At 40.0% G+C, this 26,117-nt stretch overlaps 1 protein-coding gene across 2 annotated transcripts in view; it reads right to left on the reverse strand.

Annotated features, from left to right (window-relative positions):
* GTF2E1 (general transcription factor IIE subunit 1) overlaps positions 1 to 26,117 on the reverse strand; it is a 57,498-nt gene that overhangs the window by 28,545 nt on the left and 2,836 nt on the right. Inside the window, exons 1-2 of one of the 2 annotated variants that reach the window (XM_064465618.1) lie at positions 25,570 to 25,662; positions 17,318 to 17,795 (exon numbers count right to left, since the gene is read on the reverse strand). In XM_064465618.1, the coding sequence (XP_064321688.1) occupies positions 17,318 to 17,765 (448 nt within the window). In that variant the 5' untranslated portion in view covers positions 17,766 to 17,795; positions 25,570 to 25,662. Of the gene's footprint in view, positions 1 to 17,317; positions 17,796 to 25,569; positions 25,663 to 26,117 lie in introns of those variants that run through there. The other variant, XM_064465610.1, reaches the window with a different exon arrangement.

The raw sequence follows: 26,117 nt of genomic DNA on the forward strand, positions 1-26,117 counted from the left end.
TTCCAAAATCTTCAGAGGAGTAGAAAAGTTATCTGCATCAGCTTCCTGACCGGCATTTTATTTTTATTTGAGCAGTATTAACTAATGAAGGAATACCACCCTACATTTGATATTTTGCAGCACAGGCAGATGAAAGGTTTTACAGTTTCAAACTGTGACTTGAGAAAGAAAATAACTTCAGGTTTTCTCTAAGGATGATAGTTTGGAAGTCTGAACTCAAGTCTATTCCTAAGTTTGTTACCACGTTATTTCCAGTTAGGAACACATTGTATACATATATCCATGCAACTTATGTTTACATATGTATATAACTTTGCAAGACCTCACTGTAACACTGTCAGTTATCACCATTAGAGAACAGTATTCCACAGTTTTTAATAAGCCAACTTTGCTGCCTGTGCCAGCATATTTTAATATTATATGTGAAAATAGTTTAATGCAAGCATACACTGTCTGATACAGCACACACGGCAGCAAACTCATTTGCAGAAAAACAATATATTGCATTTCTTTTGAGAAGAAAGGGCTTTTGCATATTGTGTCAGATGCATATGTACAAGAGGAAGAAATAAAATTGCAAATCTACCTTAACATTGCTATTTTACTGATGTTTGAGTATCAGTTATCCACTCCTTCAATCAAAGCCAGAAAGCTCCAGTAATGTTCTGTTCAGATCTTTTACAGCGATCACTGCAGTAACTTCTAGAGTCCAATGTCAATAAATTTTATGTTCTGCTCTGGCTTGCCTCCTGGAATGTACACTTTTTTGAAAAATCTAATAGAAACTGCATTCTGAGTACTTTTCTATTTCTGTATTAAATATACTTGTTTTACAGAACGACTTTCCATCAAAAATTTCTCTTCCCACTCAGATCAAGGGTCCTTATTTACAGTCCAAAATCCTCTCTATCACTTTTGCATCAGCTTCCCTTTTAACAAAAACCCCTGGCTTTCCTAAATATTTTCAAATTAATTTTGCCTCATTCACAACAATTTAGGGAATGAAGCAATTTATTCCGGTTCCATTTGAACACACAGGGCCAAGGGATGTTTTGCCTTAGAGCTACAACTAAATGAGGTGAACAGAGGATGAAAAAGAAAGCAAAACACCAAACCACATAACCTTGCTCTGCCAGCACCTGCACCAATCACTTGCTGCACTAGGAAAAGCAGAGCTTTTAATGGGAAGCAGGAACAAAAGCAAATCACTTGTTTCACTGCAACCCCAAATGAGAATACTCTCAATTCTCCTTGGTACAAGATGAAGAACAGCACTACAAAGTTAGTGGCATTCTCTTCTGTGTGCTCCAAGGACTACCTTTCTGCTAGTTTCAGCTAGTTCATCACGTAAAAGTCACAGCCATCTCCATTTAATCTGTTCATTGTCTGCCTGATGCACATCCAAAAGATTCACAAAAACACAGCAATACAGGTCAAAGATGCAATAGAAATCTCTCTCCATTTCACAACAAAGTATTCAGTACTTATGAAGGATTTACTTCAGGGTCAAGGAAAGCCAGACATAAGATTTCAGTTGAAGCAAGAAGAAACATTCAGATTTTTGACAAAAGCAGTCATCAGGAGATCAAGGTACTTCATTAAAATCCATGCAAGTCTTCTCGAGAGCACAAAACACTGCCTTTTAAATTTATAAACAAATCCGGAGTCTGATTTAACCCTTTAATAACAAAATGACAATGGTCTGGATTTAAAAAAAAAAAATCCAAGACAAAATCCAGATACTGGTCAAGGGACTGGAAGTTATATTTGGACAGGAAGGGAAGAAATTTGAAGCTCCAGATCACTGGTCTCCAAACTTTTTTGATTGCACACCCCATCAGAAAATTTTTTTTTGAGCACACACCCTCAATATAAGAATATTTACTTATAAATTACATACTTGTACTACTGTACTAATATATTACATACATTATAAAACATACACAAAAATAGAAATAGGATGAGAACGATAAACATTGGTTTACAAGTTTATTTTATTAATGGTACAAAAAATATTTTCTTCATACACCCCAATGAATGGTTTTGCATGCACCCCATTTCAGAGACTGCTGCAGATGGGCTTTTCTCCTCCTTCGTACTCCCAAGAAGCAGGGCTCTACTCTCTTGCAGTCCAGTGAGGAACAGCATTTACCTTGAGCTAATGCAGAGACAAGCAAATATGACAGCAGCAAGCCCTGCAGCTGGCATTCAGTGTTCAGGGAAAGGTGGAGGAGAGCTGAAATTCACAGCTCGTTTTGTTAGGGCTTACACTTTGTAACACACTCAAGGAAAACTGGAAGTTGGTGGAGGCCAAAGCATGGAAGAGTATTCACTTGTATGGAGGGTACTGAGTAGGAATACGAGATATTACAGAAAAAAAAGTGTGCCCAGTCTTAAGTTTTGGAAAAGCTAAAGGATAATGGGAAAAATGGGAAGCAATCTGTTTTGATTGGAGGAAGAGACGAGTTTCAACTGTTTTGTATGCTCATCAGCAAACTAAAGAAACATAGTCCAGACAAATTCATCAGAAAATGATTGCATAACTGGTGGAAAACAACACTTTTAGAAAAAAAATCATGATTCACTGTCAGCCTTAGGAGTGTGTTTCAAGGGTCTGTCCTAGTTCACTTCTATTCCATACCTTCTACTAAAGATTTTGATTGTAGAATTGTAGCATATACAATGTACTAATGAGACAAAATTGGAAACGGCAGCAAATCCTTGGTAGAAGACAACTGGAATGAAAAACTGTCTTTATAAACCACAGAAATTGTCAGCAGTCAACAAGCTGTTTACTAAAGTCCAAAGCATCATGGTTTTTATATTATTCACCCATACTAACCTTACCTTCTACACTGCCTACAGGAGATTGTTGTGAGCCTTATGGCTCAAGGTACCTTTGGATTGGAAGAATAGGTATGAAAACGAGATGTCATATCACTGTTCAGACATTGCAATATTGGGGCGCTTACAAGGACCTACACAGACAAGATCAAAGTGAGTGCCTATGCTTGAGACTACCAGTAGGATTATCATCAAAAAAGGTAACTTCTGAGTAAGATACTAATTCCAAGCTTTAACCGCTATAACCCAAAAAGAAAAAACATATCACAAAATATATTAAAAGATTTTGCATCACAGCTGACAGCAGTTCCTAAATGAAGAGTCATCACATGTTGAGGAATCAATGCTTTGACACTGAGAATTGTACAGCATACCTGCAAGCAAACATCGCCATTACATTAAAGTGACTACAGCCTTCCAAAAAAAAAAAAAAACCAAACAAACAAACAGCAAACGCATGTTTGAAATTTTTCGTCACACAAATTCTGATGCAGGCAGTGATCTGAGAAGAAAAAAAAAAAAGGAAAAACAACTACGTAAATGAATTGTCAGAGATCTCCAAAACCAATTTCCTGTCTCTCAGCATTTAGAAGCTTACAGGGTCTTAATGCTCCTTTCAAAACTGATTACAAACAAACATATGGACACTAATTGCAAATCTCTCGGCTCTCACAGGGAGTTTCAAATAGAAGGCCCGCCGTGCTGTTTACTTGCTTTTGCTTTCCCTCTCCTTAAGTACACACTCATGCTTGCTACCACAAATACTTCTATCAGAGCAAGCAGAATTGGCATAACTCCAAGGTAAATTGCTGTCTTGCTGTTAGAAATGTATTGTGCACAGATTTAACTTGTATTTTACCAGATTTGAGGTAAGTGAGCTGATAAATTAAAATTCAAATAAAAAGAGGTTAAAAGAAACAAGCTTTTATGCCTTTCCTTCATAGGTGGAAGAGCAGCAGCGTACCAATGAACTTGAATCTGATATAACTCATCACCTGTTCTCTGAAGGGAGAGAAGCATGGTATCAAAGATTAATTTTTGCCAGTCCCTTTAAATCTAAGAGACAAAAGACAGAAGAACCTAAGAAATTCGTAAACACCAGTTTATAATTTTGTCATTTCGTTAAATATAAAGATGAAATTTTGGAGTAGTGCTGAAGACTATCAGAGACTCGTTGGTATATCTGAGGCATCAGTCCTACTCACATGGGATACAGACACTCAAAGTTGCATAGAATTGGAGACCTGCAAAAAATACTTGGTAAGAAAAACTGTGCTTCTAAAGCTGTCGGTCTAACCAGACAAATCAAGCATGCATGAATGGGTACACATTTCTCATTTTGAAGATGGAGAACCTTGGTCACAGAACCACACAAGTATGTGGTAGAAGGGGGATCCTCTGGAGCTCATGCCCAGTATGTCAACCTGCAAGTTTCTGCTGTGGAATCTAAGTGACAGAGAAATCCAGTGAACATTTAGGAGGATCCAGAAGTTGCATGCTGTTGTGGGCATGGGTCAAGCTCAGGCTTAGCCACATCTTCTCTGGTTCCACAACTGAAGCTGTTTGTCCCTGCATTAGACTATAACCACTGCAGTCTCGACAAGACAAAGCAGCAAATCCTCAACACTCAAATTCCTGAATGTACACTACAGATTCAGATGATGATTAGGATCACATTTTGGAAGCAAATATTAAACTGTTGAGGAGCACAGCAGCCTTCATTGCTTGAAAGCAATAAGTTCCTGTCTGCTTTACAAGTTACTGCTTTTGTGCGTCATTAACTCTCAGCTCTAGGCAGATTAAGATGAAACACTAAAGCATTTAGTGGCAAGACTCTTGGCCAAAAGAAAGGACTACAGGCAGGACTAAGGAATTCATTCCTCAGCAAAAACACTCCAGTCTGGACACCAAATGTTCAGTTGTCACAAAAATATTTGGGTGACAGTGAACAGCTCCACTGTGTGTTGAGCATACACAGATCTCCTTGAGTTAAATACTTTAAAATCCCAAAAGGTATCATATCAAGCACAGAACTAGCCCCAAGTTTCAGCTGATAGAACATCACATACAGCAGGTGAGGATTATTTCCCTCTTCCTTCACCAGCTTCACTGATATTTTTAAGATTTTACATCAATATTTTTATACACACATACATATCAGCCAATTTAATTATGACTGTTACTGACTTCTCATATTAAAAAAACGTGGGGTTTTTTTGTTTGTTTTTGAAATTGATGTGGTCTGTTACCAACAATAATCAGATATTCCTGTGATCTTGTTCACAAAGCAGGGAGAACCACCAAGACTGCATCTCTCCATTTCAGCTTGAGTGAAGCATCACAAATCACCTAATCCTTTGTCTTTTATGGTCAGGTTACATCCTTGTCCTCCACTCACTGTAAGAGCCTACATCTCCTTCTTTTCAGGCTTGAGGATAGACAAGCAAACCCCTTTTTAATCAGTTTCACCAGCTCAGTGCAATTATTACGGAAATTAAAAAGCAGGTGGCTCTTCTCTCAACTCCAGTGAATTACATTCAGAAGTTACTAATCTTCTCTTTGCAACTTAAAACTACAGTATTCAAGTAGTCCCATAATCACAGGCATTAGAGTTTATATACTCAAGTCGTGCAGTAAAACTGCTAAATGCATTTACATGCTTGTCAATAGGATTGTTTTCAGAAGCAGAGTACTTCAACCCTTTTGCTCAGCCTGAACTCAGTAAACTGGATCATACCATTCCAGACTAACAGCAAAAGTAATCCAGAAAAGAGAGCCTGCCTTAGCTCTGCCTGTAAGCACAACCAAAGAACTCGTATTAGCCACAGTTAATTCCCCACGAACAAGTAGGAGAGTAAGAATAGAACTATTAAACAGCCCAGGAGGAATAAATTTTTTTACTGCAAAGAGGGAAAATTCTTCCATGATGCAATTTTAGGCTGGCATTATCAGAGCGACTTTGTATTATTGAGCTTTCTCCTGTTCTGCCAAAGCAGCTGCCTATTTCCTTCCTACACCCAGATTTCCTTTAATCATTGAAGACAGGATGCTGTGTTCTGACGAAAATACCTTTCCTGGCCATCCCTGGTGGAGGGAATTAAAAGCCTTGCCAATCCTTTTGAAATGCAAATCTTCGCCAAGTAGGTTTCATGCCTCTTGCTATTGTTGCCTTTCCCTGAAGAGCACGTTAGGTGGAACACTGAATAGTGGTCTGTTACTTATCTTCTAAAATTAATGTTGTCTTGCACTTGCGATCCCTTAATCTCTCCATTTTCATTTTCTTCTTTCCTCCTCCCTAAATCTCACATTTTTCAAGCAAAAAAAGCTTGTTACCTCAAGGTGGCAAAAAAGCTTGATGCTCCTGCAGCAAAATCATTAATTCTTTTATCTGCATAGGCAATATAGCTCAACAGAATTTCTTTCTTCAAATATTAACTCTTTCTGTTACCTGTTGAGACCTTAACAGAATAAACATTCAGCATTCAGCCCAAATGCTTCTTTTTGAAGACCAAGGGCAGGGGAACAGCATTTTAATTAAAAAAAAAGAGTTAGAATGAACAAGAAGCATACAGACCAATAACCTAATGCGTGACAGGAGAAAAGATGATACTGAACCTGACCCTCCCAGGGAGCAAGGTGGTGTCAATATGAAGACTGCTAGCATAGTTTTGTTCTTTTGGTTCAATTTCAGCCCACAGTTGTGGGGGACAATGCAGAGAGATGGATAATTACTTCCAAAAGTGAAAGATAAAAGTTTTGTGCAAAGTTCTCCATATAAAATCTTCTACACTGCAAAATATCTTCCTGAAGTCAGTGATGAGGGCTGTATTGAAACACTAGAATGACTAAAGCAAGACTGAAAAACACAGTGAAAGTACATATTTATGAGCAACTTTATCCTGATGGAAGTGGAATTCAGAGGGTTTTCCCCCCCCCCCCCTTATTTTAGGAACAGAAATTAAGAATTTTACACTATTTGACAATGATAGATCAGTATCAGTAAGGCCCAACAGATTCTAATATCAAACTTTCAACAAATTCAGACAGAAATGCTAATGTTCATAGCTGATAACTTATGAGCAGCATGCTTAACAAAACAAACCCCACCTTATTTTTGGCTTTATTTTCTAATGGGACCCAAGAAAAAAAAGAAACCAATTAATATATTACCCACACGCATTCACAGTTGCACCTATTCCTCAGAAAACATTGTTAGCAAGAAACAGAGTGAGCACTACTCCTTGTGGAACACCTTTGTCCCTTCAAATATTTTAAATACAAATCTATTCAACACTGGCATAGAATCATTAAGGTTGGAAAAGACCTCTAGAATCAAGTCCAACCATCAAACCAAACACTACCATGTCTCCTAAATCATGCCTGAAGCACCATATCTACATGCTTTTTGAACACCTCCAGGGATGGTGACTCCACCACCTCTCTAGGCAGCCCGTTCCAATGCCTGACCACTCTTGCAGTAAAGACATTTTTCTTAATATCCAATCTAAATATACTGTGCATTCTCCATTTCAGTTGTGCAAGTTTTAGATGTACACCAGACTGCCTGAATTTCTGAATAAAGAAAGGAGTGACATCCAACATACAGTCTGTGGGCAAGGAAGGAAGGACTTCCTGTAAGAATTTGCACTTGTGTTCCTCCTGCTGTCTTTTTTCAAGAGTCACGTTGCCACAAACGTGCGTATCAGGCCATGTTTAAATGGAACCACCAAAGTGTAGATCCCTTTAATTGGGTGCCTTGTAGGCCATGTGTCCAGGTTCAGAAAGAGTATTTCTGAGACAATATTCTAATTTATACGCCTAACCTTTTTGAAATGTGCAATAGCTTCAGTCACAGTGGAAGATCAAGCTCTCTTGTAGCTCAGCAGAAGGCTAACAGGAGGAAAGAACACTTGCTTCTCTTCCTAACCTTGTAAACCACCCAAAGTTCTAGAAAATTCTCCCAAATGCTGTACCTACATTTCTCCATATACTATAGTGACATTACCTTTATCTACAATACTGATGTGCACACAGCTTCACAGCAGTCTGCCACTCTTGGAAAAACAGCTGTCGAATTTCTTACCCCAAAATGTCACACAAGATGGGCAGAACCAGCAACTTCCTGTTAAAATGAACTTCAATACTGCATTGAGATTGAGACTGCTGTTGGTAACCTCAAACCCATCCACCACATTTAAGAACCAGGTTGAATCTGGCAGGGACACAAATTGTTCTTATTTTTGCAAATGAAAAAATGCCGATCTTGTGGGCTGGCAGGTCACATGTGGATGGCAACTGCAAAAAGTATGCTTGGCATGTAGGGGGATGGCATTACTGTCAGCTGCCAAGCATTTCCATTAGGGCACCTGCTGCAGTTTAATTTGGCATGCTCCTGCAAGCAACTTCATCCTCACAATACTCGGCTATTGTGAAAACTGGCTAGCAGAAACCATCCTCACTGGAGCCCCTGCAACACAATTCATCAGCTCACTATAGAAACCCCATGTTTCTCACTCATTCATACAACTGATATTTCTTGGTAAGCTGGGAAACCAGTCTGAACTGACATGATAACAGAAAGAACAGCTTGAATGTTGCCAGAGGGAAGTTGATAATTTTTCAGATGATGTAACAGATTAGTGGAAAAGGGTATTTGTCCAAACTCACAGATCAAGGTTAAATGTATAACTCTTTAGTACAGAATTAAGTGGCAATAGAGACCAACTTTGACCGTCTTTGCAACACATGACAATGCATTCACGGCTTTAAAGTGTGTAAAACTAAATACAAAAAAAAAACCCACCCAACCCCAAAAGTCCAAACCCAGCAAAAAAATCCCAAACCAAAAATGCGCCCCCCACCCTCAAAAACAATAGCCCACACCAACCTAAAAGCACTTTAGCAGACTGGCAAGAGAAAGACTCTCTTCCCTTGTCTTCCCATCCCTCAAGAGTAAGAGATTTCACTTTTTGGCCACAACCGCTTTTCATCAGGTTATTCTCAAACTCAGGCATTGGAGAACAGATCAAAGAACAGAAGATTACTTCACTAGCATACTGAAAATTAGGCCCACCTGAGAAGGCATCTTCCTTTAACAAGATGCAGCTGAACTTGGAACACTATCTCGCAAGGTACTGTATAACATCTTACCTTGCAAATTGTTACAGTTTCTACTTCTGTCTGTGAAGGACCAATTTTTCATCCTCAAAAAATACTATAAAGCTCAAAACACTCAAACCAAGTCAGCCAGAACTCCTCTAACCATGGAACTGGCTTCAGCAAACCATTCTGGGCACCTTTCATTTGTCTTCTAGAGTTTGTGTACAGCTTAGCAATGTTTTTAAGACTTCTACATCTACTTGTTTAAATCACATTTTGGTCAGGGTTCCCAAAGAACTCCTTCAGAGGGGCAAGAAATTTTTGCTGTGTGGAGGCACACAGCAGAAAGATAAGATGTATCTCTGGTGCATCTGAGAGGTACATAAAGAAAACAGGGCAGGGAGGAGGGATCCTTAAGTAGAATACTTCCTTTTGAAGAAATACCAGATGACCACAGATACTTACCTTTCCACTTCACCGTCCAGAACTTTTGAATAGTTGAAGTAAAGATGATCGAATGTACCTGATGAAGCATTTCACAGTAAAGCTCCTGTTACCTCTAATCTTACAAAACATACTTACAGACTCATGAAGAATTTTTACAGATGCCTATTACCTTTTACTGTTACTTCATCATGACTTACCATTTTTGACTGCCATAATTACAGTAATAGTATGCTATCTCTCTGCCCATCAGGCAACACTGACAGCACATCAGCACCATGCCTGACCTGCAGCATGCACTGGAAGATGCATTTCAGTACAGGACGGACACACCTGGGCCTCTTAACTTCTATCCTGATAGCACTTTGGGAGAAAAACACACCATGCTGTATTACTCTGATCTTAAATCTGAAAAATGAAAAGACACTAGCTTTTCCTGGCCAAGGACCAAGTACAGCTATACAAAGACAGTCCAGGAGCCCAGTCAGCAGTTTAAAATACATTTCTCTAGAGCACTGTATGGGATACAAGCTAATAAGATCTGCCAAGGAGCCACAGCAGGTTATCAGTGGAGAATGAGGCATGCAAGGTGCTCTAAGGGCATAGCAGTGTGGTAACTCAGTTGTGAAATAGCAACTTGATCACAGCCTGCAATGTATATGTGGAATTGCCTATATTTATTTATTTATTGGGCATAGTTTAGGTAGCAAACTCCAGAAAATTCAAAAGATATCAACCGAATTTGCTTCTTCATTTCACAACAACATTAACCTGCATTTCGTGCTACAGTTTCCCCTTTCTGCCAACCTGGGTTTGCAATTAAAGAAGGGGAGCAATTTAACATTTCATGTCTTAGAAAAAAGAAGCACCTTCAGAAACACTTTATATCATCTAGAAGAACATGGAGTTGCTCATTCATCTCAGTTTGCAGACCATTTTTAGCCCAACTAAATTAAAAATACTGTAACAGAATCTTTGAGCGTTCAAAGACATTCCTCTTGAAAAGGTAAATTAAACATTCAGAAAAAGGACTGCATGAGGCACATGTCAAATTATTGATCACGCAGAAGTGCCAGATGATTTAATACATATTCAGTATAAAACTGGAAAAGAAAGGAATCCTTTCCTCTTCTCAGTTAAGGCTATTTCTGTTCCAGCTCACATGCACAACCTCAGCAGCTCTGAGCTGACAGAGTTCTTCCTTCTGTCCTACTGTGGATAAATCAAGCCAGACAGTAAGCAGAGGAAGACGCAACTGGACAGAGGAAATATCCAAAGAAGCTCATTAGGAATTAAAGAACCTTTTTGAACTTCAACCAAGAAAACTATGCTAAAACTGAGCCAACATACTAAATACTGTTGGATGCAATTTGAGTGGAGAGGCTGCAACACAAGTAACAGAAGTCTCCGTGAGCTCCTGATCTGACTTGCAGATACTCATGCTTAAAACGATGACACACTTTGCAGATAATATTACCAAGGATGCAGCTTCCAAAGAACAGCAAGTTACTAGAGTAAAAGATAGGAATGCTGCAGTCCAGCTTTCATCACTGCAAATGGCTTAGCAATATTCTCAGATTTCAGGGAGATCTTCTTGCTATTAGTTATTTCAATTTGCAAAGCCAAGAGAAAAGCTGAAGTGATAACCTTTACTTGAAGGGCAATTATTTCCTGTGCTTCTAATAATAAAATGTCTTTTGCAGACAAAAAAAAAACGGTATCAATAGTGTAAGTCAGGGCATGTGTTCATCAGATAACTTCTTTTTAATCTCAGAGACGCAGCATACCAGCCAGAGGCCAATGTGGAATACAGAGAAGTGACCAGCCAGCACTCTATAGGCAACAGCTTTTCTGAGTTACTCCAGTGACTTACAATCCTCTGGTCTGATGTTCTGCATAACACAGGCTCTAACGCTACCTTCACCTATTTCCCCACCAAGCTGAGAGAACTGTGGTTAGACTACACATCTTTTAGACAGGGTGCCCACCCAGCACGGAATGAGTTCAATTTACAGATGTAGCCTACACATCCCTTTTAAGTCATTCTAAAGAGTATTCTCACTTTTAGAAAAACATGCATTAATTCTGATATGTTTTTCTCAGTTTTCCCTTCTCTGTGGCTCCAGGCCTTATCAAGCTGAAGCAGAGTAAAGCTGACAGGAATACTCTGGGAGATTTTGCCAGAAATTTGAATAGAAACAGAGAAACTAAGTAGAGCATGGGCAGTTTCCTTCTGTTGGTGTTTGCCAAAAGCTCTCAGTGGCAGCACAGACAAACAAAATGTGCCTGTAAAGTCAAGAAAAAAAAAAAAAAAAATCACACTGAGGGGTTTACATACACTTGGGAAGCTAACAACAATAAAAAAAACTATTCACAGAACTTGAAGTTGTTCAAAACAGAATTGCCCTGAGTCCTTTCTTTTTCAAGGGAAGTTTCTGGTATGCCAATTTACAAAAAGACTTTTTAAGTCCTGATTTTGGCTGGTAAAAAGCTGTAATCTGTTGTAGTAGTAATAACATACAGCACATGCACAGCAGTACATGGCAGACAAAGCTATCCAGAATGCCTGTTCTGAAAATCATTAAGCCTAAAGGACAAGAATCAACAGCATGAAGATCAAATAGGATTGACTCCATAGTGTAAATATATAAATAGCTTTAAGTGATTTTTTTTTTTTCCTAATGGCTGGAAGGGACAGAACACAAAAAGAGATGTACCAGAAATGGACACAAGAGCTCCACAAGAAAAGGCAAGGCAGAATACAAGCAGAAGAGGAAGCATATGAAAAAATTAACAAAATAGATAGGACAGGCTCAAAAGTAATTTGAGTCAGATGAGGAAAATTTGAAGCTAGTGTAGAACTTGCCTGAGGAAGTAGAAATTCAAAACGAGAAGACAGATGTGTTCTGAATAGCTCACTGGCGAGGAAGTGAGAAGCTGAGCACTCAGAAGAAAACACAGTAGCTCTAGAAGTCAACATGTAAGACTAAAGCAAAAAATCAAAGACTAGTTTAAATTTCTTATCTCAGTAACAGGGACCAAACCATATAAACACTCAGCTGCATACAAGCTGCCTTTATGTGAGATAAGGTGCCTTGTGACAGGTACAGAAAACCAGCCTCTGAACATGTTATGTGCAATTCTGTTCTGAAGTACACAAATGACATGAGGCGCTGACAGTAAAACAAGTGGGGTGAAAATTAAATTCAAGGTGTTGTTTTCCCTTCCATAAAACTGATATTGCCACCTTCAATATATTCTTCCCAAATTAAATTTCATATCAGCATACAGAATAAGAAAGGGATCCAGATACACAGCATGTTACTATTACAGTGCATTTTCAGGAACAGTAAGATAGCTATATCCAGAATCGTTCACCAAACCAAGAGCAAACTGCGGGAGGGCAAATAGTAGACAAGTAATTAGCTGCTATGATTTCCAATAACAACAACAGACTCCAGTGATTACAACTGCAATTAAGAACATCCCAACAGCATCATCTTCCTGATTTGCATTATCCACTTATCTTCCATCCTTTTCTTTCCACTATTGTTCACGTCTTATCTAACTGAATGTTAGAGGGAGGACACTTAATGTATACATGTACATAAGAGAGACCAACTGTCATTACAATTTACTGTTAACATCAAGATATTTCTTCACAGTAAGAGAAGCAAAAGAAACACATGACTGGATAAAAATTATATTGTAAAGGTAGAAGAGAACAAAGGAAAAACCACTTCATCTAGCCTTATATTTTCTTTCTAACACCAAATTCACCTGCTGCACTGGAGAATATCATGGTACAGTTTGGTACTTAAAATACCTAAGGAAATCCAGGGCTGAATAAGAGTGGGATGCACTGGGGGATTTCTGTTACTCCTTTACTTGAACCCCACTCTCCCTTTTGCAGTTTCTAGTCACATACTTTCCTTCAAATTGACCTTGAATTTGACAGTCAACTCCAACACCACACTAGATTCACAAATACGAATTTATGAAGAACAGGATACATCAGAGGGACCTCCCCAACCAGATCCAGTTAATCATGTTATAGGACACATATCCATGAACATAATTTCCAGCTTTGCGACATTGAATAAATTAATCAACCCAAGCCTGCACGTATAGAGAAAAGAAGACAGCTCCCTCTACTGGGTGAGACGATGCAGATCCTCCTGTCCTTCCCCCCACACTCCACAGAACAGACTCGGGCATATTTAATTCTCCAAGGGTTTTTTTAAAAAATCCAATCCACAAGATAGTATCAAGTTGTTTAGATTACGCTGCAATTTCAGGAACTGGCCTACAGAAACCAAATTTCTGTAGCTTCTACATTTAAAAGCACAGAGAAGAAAATTCCTCCCATAGGTCTCTGTAAGAGCATGACGAAGGAAGATCCTATCTCTAGGTAAAACACTTGAAAACTCAGTGCCCACTGTCAGCCCCGATCTGGGAATAGACCTGAGTTCAGAGACTCAGAGACCGAGTTCAGCAGTGTTATTCACAGTATGCATTTAACATCTGGCTTTTCTTACTGCTACTCAATTTAGCTTTTTCTTGTACATCCCTTCCTCAAGGGGTAACCCTTACCTTCTTTAAGGGAACAGCTGCGGCTTTCCACATGCATGAGGCTTCATCACAACGGCAACTGCATGCAATTGCTAGCATGCAGAATTGCTAGAGTGACAAAATATCACAGCACACAACAGCACAAGTGAAAGGCAATGATCTGTATTTCAGGTGCTTATATTAGGATCTTCTAGGAAAACTACAATCTTCCTTTCTCAGTCAGCCCATCTGAAACACAAGGCTAGAACTAGCACTCTTCATTCATACAGCATTAGAGTTTTTCCTTCTGTAGATATTAAAGCACTCACAAAGGTGGGTAAGAACTGTCCACTCAGCCTGTAACAACACAGCTGCACCAGTTCCCAGCAAAGGTACTGCCAGGTCAACAGCCAAACAGCAGATCTGTGACCTCTTGAATCAGAAAGTTCTTCTGAGCTTTGCTAGAAGTTTCTACAGTAAACTTTTATTTTGAAAAAGCATGCTGTGCCCAAGCTGTTTGCCTCTAAAAGCAGAAGTTACTAATACTGCTTCTTTGGAGGCAACAGTAAAAATTGCCACCGAGGAGAAAGCGTGACATCTGGGGATCTGTTCAAGCTCTTCATTTAGAACAGATGGGGCTAAAACTCATGACCGGGGCACACCATGCTTAGAGCTAGCAGGCACTCACTGCTCTTACAACCAAGTGACTCCTCCAACACCACACACGTTTCTTTTCTTTTCACTTTTGAAAAGATCACTTTGTGAGTTGAAGAGCAGCAAAACTAATTTTTTTGTCACCTTGACTTTCACTACCTGACAGATCCTTTTACGTTACGTGATTCCTGTCCTTGAGCTTCCTACAAGTACCAGACAATATTGGTTCAACCTTTGACAGCATAGTAAGTATTTGGAGCTTTTTTGGGCTGAAAAAGTGGCAGAAAGGGGGGGGGAGAAAAATCATACAATACTTTCAAAAACAGAGAGATCGCACTATGAAAGTAACATTTATACCATTTTAAAACCTACATTTAAAATCACCTTAGTGGCAAATTTGCTATTCTGTTAAAAAATATTTTTCCATATTAATTGGATAAACAGCAACCAAAGCACATCTATACCTATGTGCCCTGAAAACATACCCTTCTTACTATCAATTATTTTCTCTCTCAGCAGACACATTTCCACCTTCCAAAAACACCAATAATCACATCTTCTGATGAAAAAAAGACCTCCATTTATTTCAAAGTTATTTACAAATGGAGTAAAGCACAGAGCTAAAAAAGCCTCTATTTGACAGCTGGTAACCTATAAGAACAGACCTCTGCTAAAGCCAAGAGACAGACACAGATGCCATGGTAAAAATTAAAGAGCACTACAGATCCAACTTGTGGACAGGCTCTTCACAAGCACTCTTAATTCACAAATTGCAATAGAATGACTACAGTCATGGAGAGATTCTGGAAACCTCCTCACCACCACTGCTAAGGAAGAGCAAGAGCAATAACCTCCTCTTCTAACTCATTCTACAACAAATGCTCAGACTTTGCATTTCAGTTGTAACTAGGGAAGAGGAAAGCGAAGCAGAAGAAAACACAGGTCACCTAAACCATCCCCATCTCTGAGTAACAAGGACAAAAAGCAGACAGTTAAACGGGATATCTTTTAACAACAGATCACTCATTTAAGCGCAGCTTTGCCTGGACTAGGCCAGAGGATGCCCTCCATGCTCTGCCTGCTCCATGGACTAACACACTTCGGCCCTGCAAGCAATTCACAAAATTTTATCAACATGGCTGCAGCCCAGGAGCAGCTAGGTCAACCGTCACTGAAATTCATGTGGCTTTCAGCTACCCTTCAGCCATTGTACTGCTGTGAGTTTCAATGACTGTGAGAAGTTTATGTATAGTGCTGATAACAGCTAAAGACATCCTTGGAAAAGGATGGCTATTCACTGTCTAATAAACCTTGCTCCTCTACACATCTTGTCCTCCTGAGCTCCCTCTGCCAGAGGGCCAAAGGTGTCTCAGTTCTTTTCTAATTTCTTTGACAGCCACTTCTTTGTTCTTGGAACTCACCACCCACACAGGCTGGGAGGATTCACCTGCAAAGTGTTACAGGTCCCCTTGGCATAAGTGTTCCACACTCCTCACTATGTCTGTTCTCTGCACAGGTTCTCTACTCTCTCCTTACTGAAGCAAACTGCAAAAGCACTATTCACCTTCAGCCTGACACCCACAACTGTAGCTGCCACAGATGACCATTACTGTAGAGAGCACGTGTAGTTTCTATACTCAGTGGTTGTTCAAGTAAAAGGAGCTTCACAGCTCTTGATCTTTGGAGGCAGGGAAGAGGGAAATGATAGACCGAACATTTGTTGAGTGCTTGCCCTTCTCCAAAGCAGATTAGACATCAGTAACCCTAGATTAAAAGCTTCAATACCACTAAACAACAAATTTTTACAATTTCTCACTATGATAACTGACACAAAGCACCATACTCCAATGTTTCCGAGAGCTCTCCTGACTTCTACTTTTTCATTTTTGTAGAAAAGTAAGATCAGGACAAAGAATTCAAAAGGTAAAATTAAAAGTAAAGAAACTAATTCAGAAGGTGGAAGCCTGACACCCAACTCCTGCTCCCTGTCCTCCCCCCAAAATAATACCAGATTATATTAGACTAGCAAAATAGGATCTCATCAGGTGCCGGTGTTCTTCCTATTCTTCCCTGGCACAGAAGCACAAAGAATTTGGACCACCCCTGTAGACAATGACACCCCGAAAAGATTATTATTTCATATGCATGAGACAGGCATGCACATCCACCAAGACACACACTTGAAAAAGAATCTTGTTTACTCCCAACCACAGACAAGTCTGTAATTAATTTCTTTTAACTTTCATAAGACTGCTTTACACTGGGGAAACAAGGTTGTGCAGTATAATCAACTGGCTAGAAGAAAATTAAACATTAACAACTCATTCCTTGCATGACCATCTCTAAATTAAAAACTTCCTGCAGACCTCTCTGCAAACTACCAGTATGTCATATAGTTTACAGGCAAGATCAGGTTATACTGAAAAACCATGAGATTCCAAGAAGGACAGACTGCCTTATTCACCCTTGAATTCAATTGCAATGAGACCTCCATTTCTCTACTGCTTGTCACTCAAGCATTTTACCAACACTGCTATTTGCCTGTCCAGAATGTATAAGTCTGTATACATTACTTCTGTATTTTGTTCATTTACCACCTGCAGAAACAGAGTGCCCTCTAGCTCCAGATGAACTCAAGAGAATTTTCCTAAGACTGTTTCCTTAATGTCCAGCACCTACAGACAAAGGAGAGAGCAAGAGCATTGTTACCTGTACTCCTTCTTACCTGTCCTGGGGTCAAACAGCTGGTTGGCCTCTAAGTCTGTGAAAGTGCTGAAGCAAATGGGGCATTTAAAAGAGGCGCGATTAGTGGAGTCTCTTTCATCCGTCTCAATCCTCCTTCGCATGTGGTCCAGCTTGTACTTCACCACATTAACCAGAAGGCGGTAGTTGATGAAGTAGTAGTTATGACGGGTGGTTTTGCCATCTGGAGCAGTCTCTACCCTCATCCTGCATTTGATGAACTTGTCACCCTTGAGGGTGTTGAGGACAGCCCGCAACTGCTTCCTATCAAACTTAAGGAGCTCTAACATGTCCTCTTCCTTCACACAGGGATTCCTGATGAGAATGTCCAGAGCCAAAGCATGTTCAATGCCATAAAAGCCACGCACCACGTATTTGGCAAGGCGTTTCAGAGCTGCTGGGACCTCAGTGAGAACGTCTGGGTCAGTCATAGCAGGTTCAGATCTTGAGCTTCATGTATACTGCAATGAAAAAAGGCATATGGATTCTTAGCTAGCCTGACTTCAGAAGTTTTGATTTACCTCACTTAGAGCTAAGAAAAGGTTGGGTGTTTTCCATTTCTCTTTCCCAAGCCCTGTACTGTCTCCTTAGGTGTTAATACTGCCAACACTACAGAATTAGAATTAGGAAATGGAACCTCTCATTCAAAACAAAATGGTGGAAAACTTGAAAAAAGCACAGAAGAAATTAGTACCATAACACACAGAAGATTTCACTTCTACTCAGTCACAGCCAACAGAGGTGCAATAAGAAATCTGTCTTGAAGCTGAGCTCCAGCAGACAGCTTCATGATCAGCTGAAACTTGTAGCTTAAGAGAAGCAGAAAAAGGCTACAGCAGGAAAGGTCCTGAGTCAGCCCAAGAGTGTAGTAATCTTATGGCCCCAGTTGACATCACTTGATCACACTGTAAGCAGCCCTGCCTGCTTCTACTCCTCAGACACCACTGGGCAGAGATATTATATGAGGACAGCTTGCTAGGACAGACTGGTATGCATTCAAGCAAAAGCTCCCAGCTGCATAATGAGAACAGATAGAGTTCTTCCTTACTTTCTGATAAACTGACTTTAGTCAACCGTCTGTAGCATGAAAACTGTTGAGCACTACCAATTCCTACATTACAGACTGCTTCAGCCTTAATCTTAGATGAGCAAATAGGTCTTTCCAAAGGACTGATCCTTTAAATAAAGTGTCTCACATTCAGGCCTTAGAAGCCCATAGGTAATATAGCACAATAAATGAAGTAAAAAACAAGATTTAGTGAACATGAAAAGACGATGTGCTTAAAAAGAAAAAAGTATTCATGAAGTATCCTTTGAGTTATTTATCACAACTTAGAATCATAGACTCAAAGAATCGTTAAGGTTGGAAAAGACCCTTAAGATAATTGAGTCCAACTGCTAACCTATCACTGCCAATTCCACCGCTAAACCATATCCTCAAGCACCACATCTACCCTTCTTTTAAATACCTCCAGGGATGGCGACTCTACCACCTCCCTGGACAGCCTGGTCCAATGCCTGACCACTCTTTCAGCAAAGACTTTTTTCCTAATGTCCAACCTAAACTTCCCCTGGTGCAACCTGAGGCCATTTCCTTTTGTCCTATCTCTAGTTACCTGGGAGAAGAGACCAACACCCACCACACTACAACCTCCTTTCAGGCAGTTACAGAGCACGATAAGGTCTCCCCTCAGCCTCCTCTTCTCCAGGCTAAACCACCCCAGCTCCCTCAACTGCTCCTCAGAAGACATGTTCTCTAGACCCTTCACCAACTTCATTGCCTTTCTCTGGACATGCTCCATCAACTCAATGTCCCTCTTCTAGTGAGGGGCCCAGAACTGAACACAGTGCTCGAGGTACAGCCTCACCAGTGCCAAGTACAGGGGCACTACCATTTCCCTGCTCCTACTGGCCACACTATTCCTCATACAAGCCAGGATGCCATTGACCTTCTTAGCCACCCGGGCACACTGCTGGCTCACGTTCAGCTAACTGCCAACCAGCACTCCAAGCTCCTTCTCCACCAGGCATCCTTCCAGCCACTCCTCCCCAAGCCTGTAGCGTTGCATGGGGTTGTTGTGACCCAAGTGTAGGACCCAGCACTTGGCCTTTTTCAACCCCATACAATTAACCTCAGCCCATCGATCCAGCCTGTCCAGATTCCTCTGCAGAGCCTTCCTACCCTCAAGCAGATCAACACTCCCACCCAATTTGGTGTCACCTGCAAACTTACTGAGGGGGCACTCAGTCCCTTCATCCAGATCATTTATAAAGATATTAAACAACACTGAGCCCAAAAACTGAGCCTTGGGGAACACTGGTTGTGATCGGCTGCCAACTGGATTTAGCTCCATTCACCACCACTCTCTGGCCTCGGCCATCCAGACAGTTTATTACCCAGCAAAGAGTACATCTGTCTAAGCCAAGAACCACCAGCTTCTCTAGAAGAATGCTGGGGGAGACAGTAAAGGTTTTACTAAAGTCCAGGTAGACAACATCCACAGCCTTTCCCTCAGCCACTAGGCGGGTCACCTGGTCACAGAAGGAGATCAGGTTTGTCAGGCAGGACCTGCCTTTCATGAACTGGCTGGGCCTGATCCCCTGGTTGTCCTACACATGCCTGGTGAGCTCACTCAAGATAAACCGCTCCATAGTCTTCCCCAGTCTAACAATCTTTTCCCTCCACTCCTTCAAGTCTATACATCTGCAGGCAATAACAGAATTCCCCTCCACTCATAATGCACTTGGATTTCCATGTATGATAAGTTCAAGATGAGCATGAAGTATTATAGGTGCTTTTGAAATATCCATTCAGGGGGTTGTACTTCCAGTTAACTTCAAATATAACTTTGAATAGTCTTTTTCAATATGAGACTACTATGCTAGTATAGGACATGGACAACCATTTCTTAAGCAAAAGGTTCCTTCAACCGAAGAAAATCCCCTCACCTTGTTTGTCATTGCTACACAATTTTTACCTGTGAACTAATGCCATAAATAGAAAAACTCTGCCAATCTCAATTTTCACTTCCATTAGATGTTTCACACACTGTATATATACCTTCCCAGCATTCAAGTCTCAAAGGAAGGAGAGTGACAGCATAAGAAAGTATCTGGATTGGTATTCTATTTTCTTCATCATTATCATAAAACCTGTAACAGCCTTTTTGACAAACACCATTACAGAACTTTTCTATACTCCCCACACTAAAACATCCCCCTGAAATCACCAAGCTCTACATGTAACCAAGCAGCTGATGACTTACTTCCATCAGCTAAGAGTACTCAAAAATATCTGTAATCATTCATCACAGTAGCCTGCCTAGGTTTTTTTTGTTTTGTTTTTTTTTTTCCTTCTTTTAACAAGAAACACTGCCCTCTCAAAAAAAACTTTAAGCAACATTACCCATTGAAGCTTTACTTCTCCCCAACACCTACACTCTTCCACAACTGAGGAGGTTTGCTCCTTTCAAGAGTTACAGCCAGTGCAACTCCATAGCAGTTAGGCTGTAGATTGTGGAGCTTAACAGTAAGTAAATTAAGATTGTCCTGTCTTTTCTGCCTTTTGGGTAAGAAAAAAAACCCCACTTTCAATCTTCTTTTCTAAAATGCTTCCCTGCTTGAGCTTTTGTTTTTCTCTAACTTGGGGCCAATGGTATTCACAGGGATCAAACTGAAATGAACTGAACGTTTGTTGACCAGCTGGTGTGCAGGCTGAGAATAGCTTACAGAAAGCAACACTTGAATGTCCCGCTCCAGCTTCCCTTCAAGGAAATTGAATTAAAATGTTTATTATGGCATGATTTAACCGTGAAACAAGTAATTCTAGTCAGTTAGCTTTCTTTTGCATGTCAGAGACATAATGATTTATCTAAGAAAAAGGATAATTTTATAGAGCTTTGTGTTGAAGGTAAAAGCATTAGCAATAAAGGATGCTCCATTATGAGCTAGCCATGCAGTATTTTTGAATCTCTAAGCCAGACCCAATCTGAACACTGTCACAGGACATTGTCCTTGAAAATCAGTTTCATTCCATTGGTATTTTTACAGTCTTTCACTGAAAGATAAATCTTGCTTTTGACTGAATCTGTCAGCAACATACTGATACTATAAAACAATGTCAATGCAGAAGCTGGCCAGAAGCCTTTATTTATTCAAATTGATTAAATCTTATTCAGTGTTTAAGCACAGTATAACAATAATGTAAAGATAAATTTTAAATAAAACCTGGCACCCAGAAGAGATTTTAAAAGGCAAATTTTGAAAGTCAAAAGGTTTTTCTCAAAAACAAACATACAAAAACTTCTCTCCTTACCAATTCCCTGTCCCCTAAAAATTCCTTGCAGAAAAACTTGGTAACACAATTTGCAAATGCACAGTGACCTTCAGAACATCAGTTGCAATAAAAAGGGAGAAAAGTGTTTTTAAATAAACACATCTCGCTCTGCATACCTCACCTGAGAGCTGGTGGAAAGCATTTTCTGTGCAAGAATCTCATTGATAAGACAGCTGCAGATTTCCACAGCTGCTTTCAAAACAGGCTTAAGGTAGAGTTTCCCAGATAATACCCTCAAGCAGCTTAAACTGAGACCTACAATGGACCAATAAATACAACCACCTCTAGGAGTATATACTTTTCCCTTGGTTTTCAGCAATAGTTAGAGATTTAATTATATTTCTTAGTGTCAATCACTAGAAAGCAGTGTAATCAGGCAGCCAAGGCCAATGGCATCCTGGCTTGTATCAGGAATAGTGTGGCCAGCAGGAGCAGGGAGGTGATCGTGCCCCTGTACTCGGCACTGGTGAGGCCGCACCTCGAGTACTGTGTTCAGTTTTGGGCCCCTCAGTACAAGGACATCGAGTTGATGGAGCATGTCCAGAGAAGGGCAATGAAGTTGGTGAAGGGTCTGGAGAACAATCTTATGAGGAACGGCTGAGGAAGCTGGGGTTGTTCAGTCTGGAGAAGAGGAGGCTGAGGGGAGACCTTATCGCTCTCTATAACTACCTGAAAGGAGGTTGTAGCGAGATGGGGGTCTGTCTCTTCTCCCTAGTAACAAGCGATAGGACAAGAGGAAATGGCCTCAAGCTGCACCAGGGGAAGTTTAGGTTGGACATTAGAAAAAAAACTTCTTCACCGAAAGGGTTGTCAAGCATTGGAACAGGCTGCCCAGGGAAGTGCTTGAGTCTCCATCCCTGGAGGTATTTAAAAGAAGGGTAGACGTGGTGCTTGAGGATATGGTTTAGTGGTAGACTTGGCAGTGATAGGTTAGCAGTTGGACTTGATGATCTTAAGGGTCTTTTCCAACCTTAACGATTCTGTGATTCTAAAGTATTTTTTCATCTAGTGGGACCAGGAGTTTTTACACAATTACTACTTCTCCTCTACTGAAGATTTTTAGTGATGTCTAAATCTTCCGTGTCCTCAGGTAATAGTGGGCATCTTGAGTGTAACAGTGGTTTTCTTCCAGGTGTGGATACAGATACATGGAAATACAAGCATTTTGAAGACACTACAAACCCTTCTTTTTCCATCAATCTCCACTTGGAAAAGTTGATTAACCCTGATTCAATTCTAAATTCTGCAGAAGACAGCCTTTGGGTGACATAACCAAGTGACTAGGGTCAGCTTTAAGAAAGAAAAAAAAGGAAAAAGCCAAAGAGCACCCTTGTCAAGCTCTGCTACAAGAAAGTCAATAATGCTGAACACAACTAACTTAGCTCTAAAAATGTGCATGGATGCATGTTCAGCCAACACCAGATTTTATATTACTTTGAGGCCTAATGCCAAACTGATCAAAAGCAAGGGCTTGAACAAGATCTGTATGGTTGGATGAAGGACATATTTGACAACATCCTTCTTGATAATCATGTTCTTGTGTAAGCTACATGATACAGAACAATGCCACAAGAGTGAGCATATACCACTGCCAGAACTCACCAGGCCAGGGTCTAACATTGTTTCTCTAGAAGCTGACATCTGGCCCACAAGGAATCCCAGCCTACAGCATGTGAGCTCCAAATCTTTAGTACCTTTCACCAGGCAAGAAAGACAGTGATCCAGCTCACAGGTTGTAATCCAGTGCCACAAGAATACCAATTCAAAATTCAAAAGCAGGGGGCTTTACCATTGCATCCTTGAGCAGTGATTTCACCTTCTATCAAAGCAGTAAATCAAGCCTGAATTAATTATGCGTGCAAGGAAATGTGATAACATCTCCTAACAAGGTTTTAATGGACGTGCATCTATTTCATAATAATGTCTGTACTGACCTTAATAATGTATGAACATCAAAGGAAATCACCAGGAAAAAAAAAAAAAAACCCAAAAAAGAAAAAAACAGCCAAGATACACTACTATGCAGTAAGCACCTACAGCACCAATAATAAAGCATGCTGGACAGGATAATATTCAGAAACACCCAAAAGAAAAATTTCAAAATATAAACATGAGCTTTATTAAAAGAGCCAGCTGTTGGGGAATTGTTCTGGGCAATTACATGAATACAACTCAGTATTACAGGTATAGGAGGAAAGGAGATCTGTCTATGTTATCACAGAGGACAGCAACCCTAAATACACATTTGGGTTTTTCAAAAAACTGCTCTAAATAAAAGAATAAATATTGACATAGCTATAAGAGACAAGACTGGGAAGAAAGGCCTACAGTTACAAAATACAATCAGATCTGTTGGGTGAAGAAACTCAGGGTACATTCTGCAAAACAGAGATCATACCTCAGGTGGAGTAAAATGCATGAGGTGTAGGTCTTGAGCATAACTAGAGATGTCAGAAAGGAAACTGAGAGGAGAACAAGTGACTGCAAGAAATCATTCAGTAGTATGATGGAGCCAAAGACCATACAGAAGCCAGAAATTCAACAGAGCAAGCATCTCCACTGATCAGGACTTTCTTGATGCATCATCAAAGCAACTGAACTTGTCTTCTCTATGTACAAAGATTTCAAGAATTCTTTTGCAAACTCATACAGGAATTGTGCTAAGGATGTTGGATCTGCTTTTCTTCCTGCTTTTCCTGACTCAAGCTGAGAAAAAAAAAGACAAAACATCCTAAAAGGTGATACCTAGAAGCCACAATGTAGATGAAACAAGAACTACAAGTTATGAAAACTTAAGTCAGCCAATGAATTAACCTGAATTTTTATCTAATACTGCAAATGAGCATTGCCTTGGTTTAACATGTAACTTTGAGGCTTAAATGAATTCCACTAGCAATTTTATATCGAAAACTTAATGAAGTCTCCTCACTGTTTGTGTATTTGACAAGGTGAACATTTTAAACGCAGGATCTTGAAAAAGGAAGCAGACTGCTTTCAACTCATTTGGCTATACAAACCCTTTTCAACACCCCAGATCTCTTTTGGAGGAAAACTTGGAGTTGCAGGGTTGGCTGGGAACCTAGGTCTATCAGACATATTGTTCACACTTGAAAAGGTCCTTCCTGTGTTTCCCCACATCTAATTTAAATTGTTAGTGCTCTTTTTAACTAAATCTTTAAGACCAGGTTTTGCTGATTTGTTTGGAAAAAAGTTTCTGCAGGCTTCTGCCACAACATTTCAAAAAAAGACCAAATAAAAGGACTTGCTTACACTACTGACACAGTTTCTTCAGGAAAAATCAAAATCAGATTTTAAGAGAGTCCCTCACCTGTAAATGTGGCAAGTACATCAGGCTTCTGGGAACCAGTGCATACCATAACCCACTCCAGCAGTCACTTGCAAACACCAGATCCTAGTTTTATAGTCTCTCACTCTAATAAAATTTAAAATTCTGTCTTCCAGAAGATGATGAGGTTAAGCTGAGAGGAATGATTCTGACTCTTCCTGAGTACAGGGAGAGATGGCACAAATTTCAGAACTACAGTAGGAAAACATGCTACCAAGATTTTAAATGTCTGTACAAGGTAACATCAGACACTACTTATCCTTTCCAGAAATTGGAGAATGACACAGAATCTTCCATTTTCAAGTCGGCTTTTTTTTTGCCTTTCTCTGTAATGAGCAGATGATCTGTGCAACATGTCCCTGTCATCCAGGGATAAAGTCTTCTGGCATTTTAGCAAAAGCTTATTGAATTCCGTTCCCTGAAGACTTCAGGAACACTGCTGCCCAGCCTTCCTCCTGTACTACATCTGATGAGAAATTGTGTATTTTCATTGCAAGACCTGCCCTGAAGTATTAAAGGAGAAAAGAACAATCTGCTTTCACTCAAATCCTACCTTCTTGTTTGCATTCCATGAATCGTAACCAAGAGGCCACATGTATCCAAGGGGTTTCTTCACTAAAAATGAAAAGTTGTGCTGCAGCTGCACACAGAAAAGCTGAAGGTCCTGGCTGAAATTAGGACATTTTCACCTAATTTCACAAATAAAAATATATGAAACCACACATAAGGACACAAGATCTGACCATGCAAGGCAGAAACTGAACAATGGAGGCTCAGGATGTAATTCTCAATCACATTCATAACCTGAAACTGACATAAAAAATAGCAAGATGTCAGTAAATTAAAGGGCTACCTATGTGCCTGTATACAAACAGATGTAATATTCAGAAGTACTTCAAAGGCACATTAGCATTAACAAACCATTTACAGTTGTAGCTGTAAGAAAAAATAGAGTGCACTATTTATGGGAGGCCAAACTTAGTGGCTAGAATATTGAAGGTACCGTTTCCTGTTACAGCTTAAGTCAAATCATACCTTCCCTCCCACAAAGAAGTCTTTCTTTTCCTTCCCAGCTTTCAGCCACAAGCCCACCATTCTGTG

Source organism: Phalacrocorax carbo, chromosome 1, assembly GCF_963921805.1.
Source record: "Phalacrocorax carbo chromosome 1, bPhaCar2.1, whole genome shotgun sequence".
Lineage (NCBI taxonomy): Eukaryota > Metazoa > Chordata > Aves > Suliformes > Phalacrocoracidae > Phalacrocorax > Phalacrocorax carbo.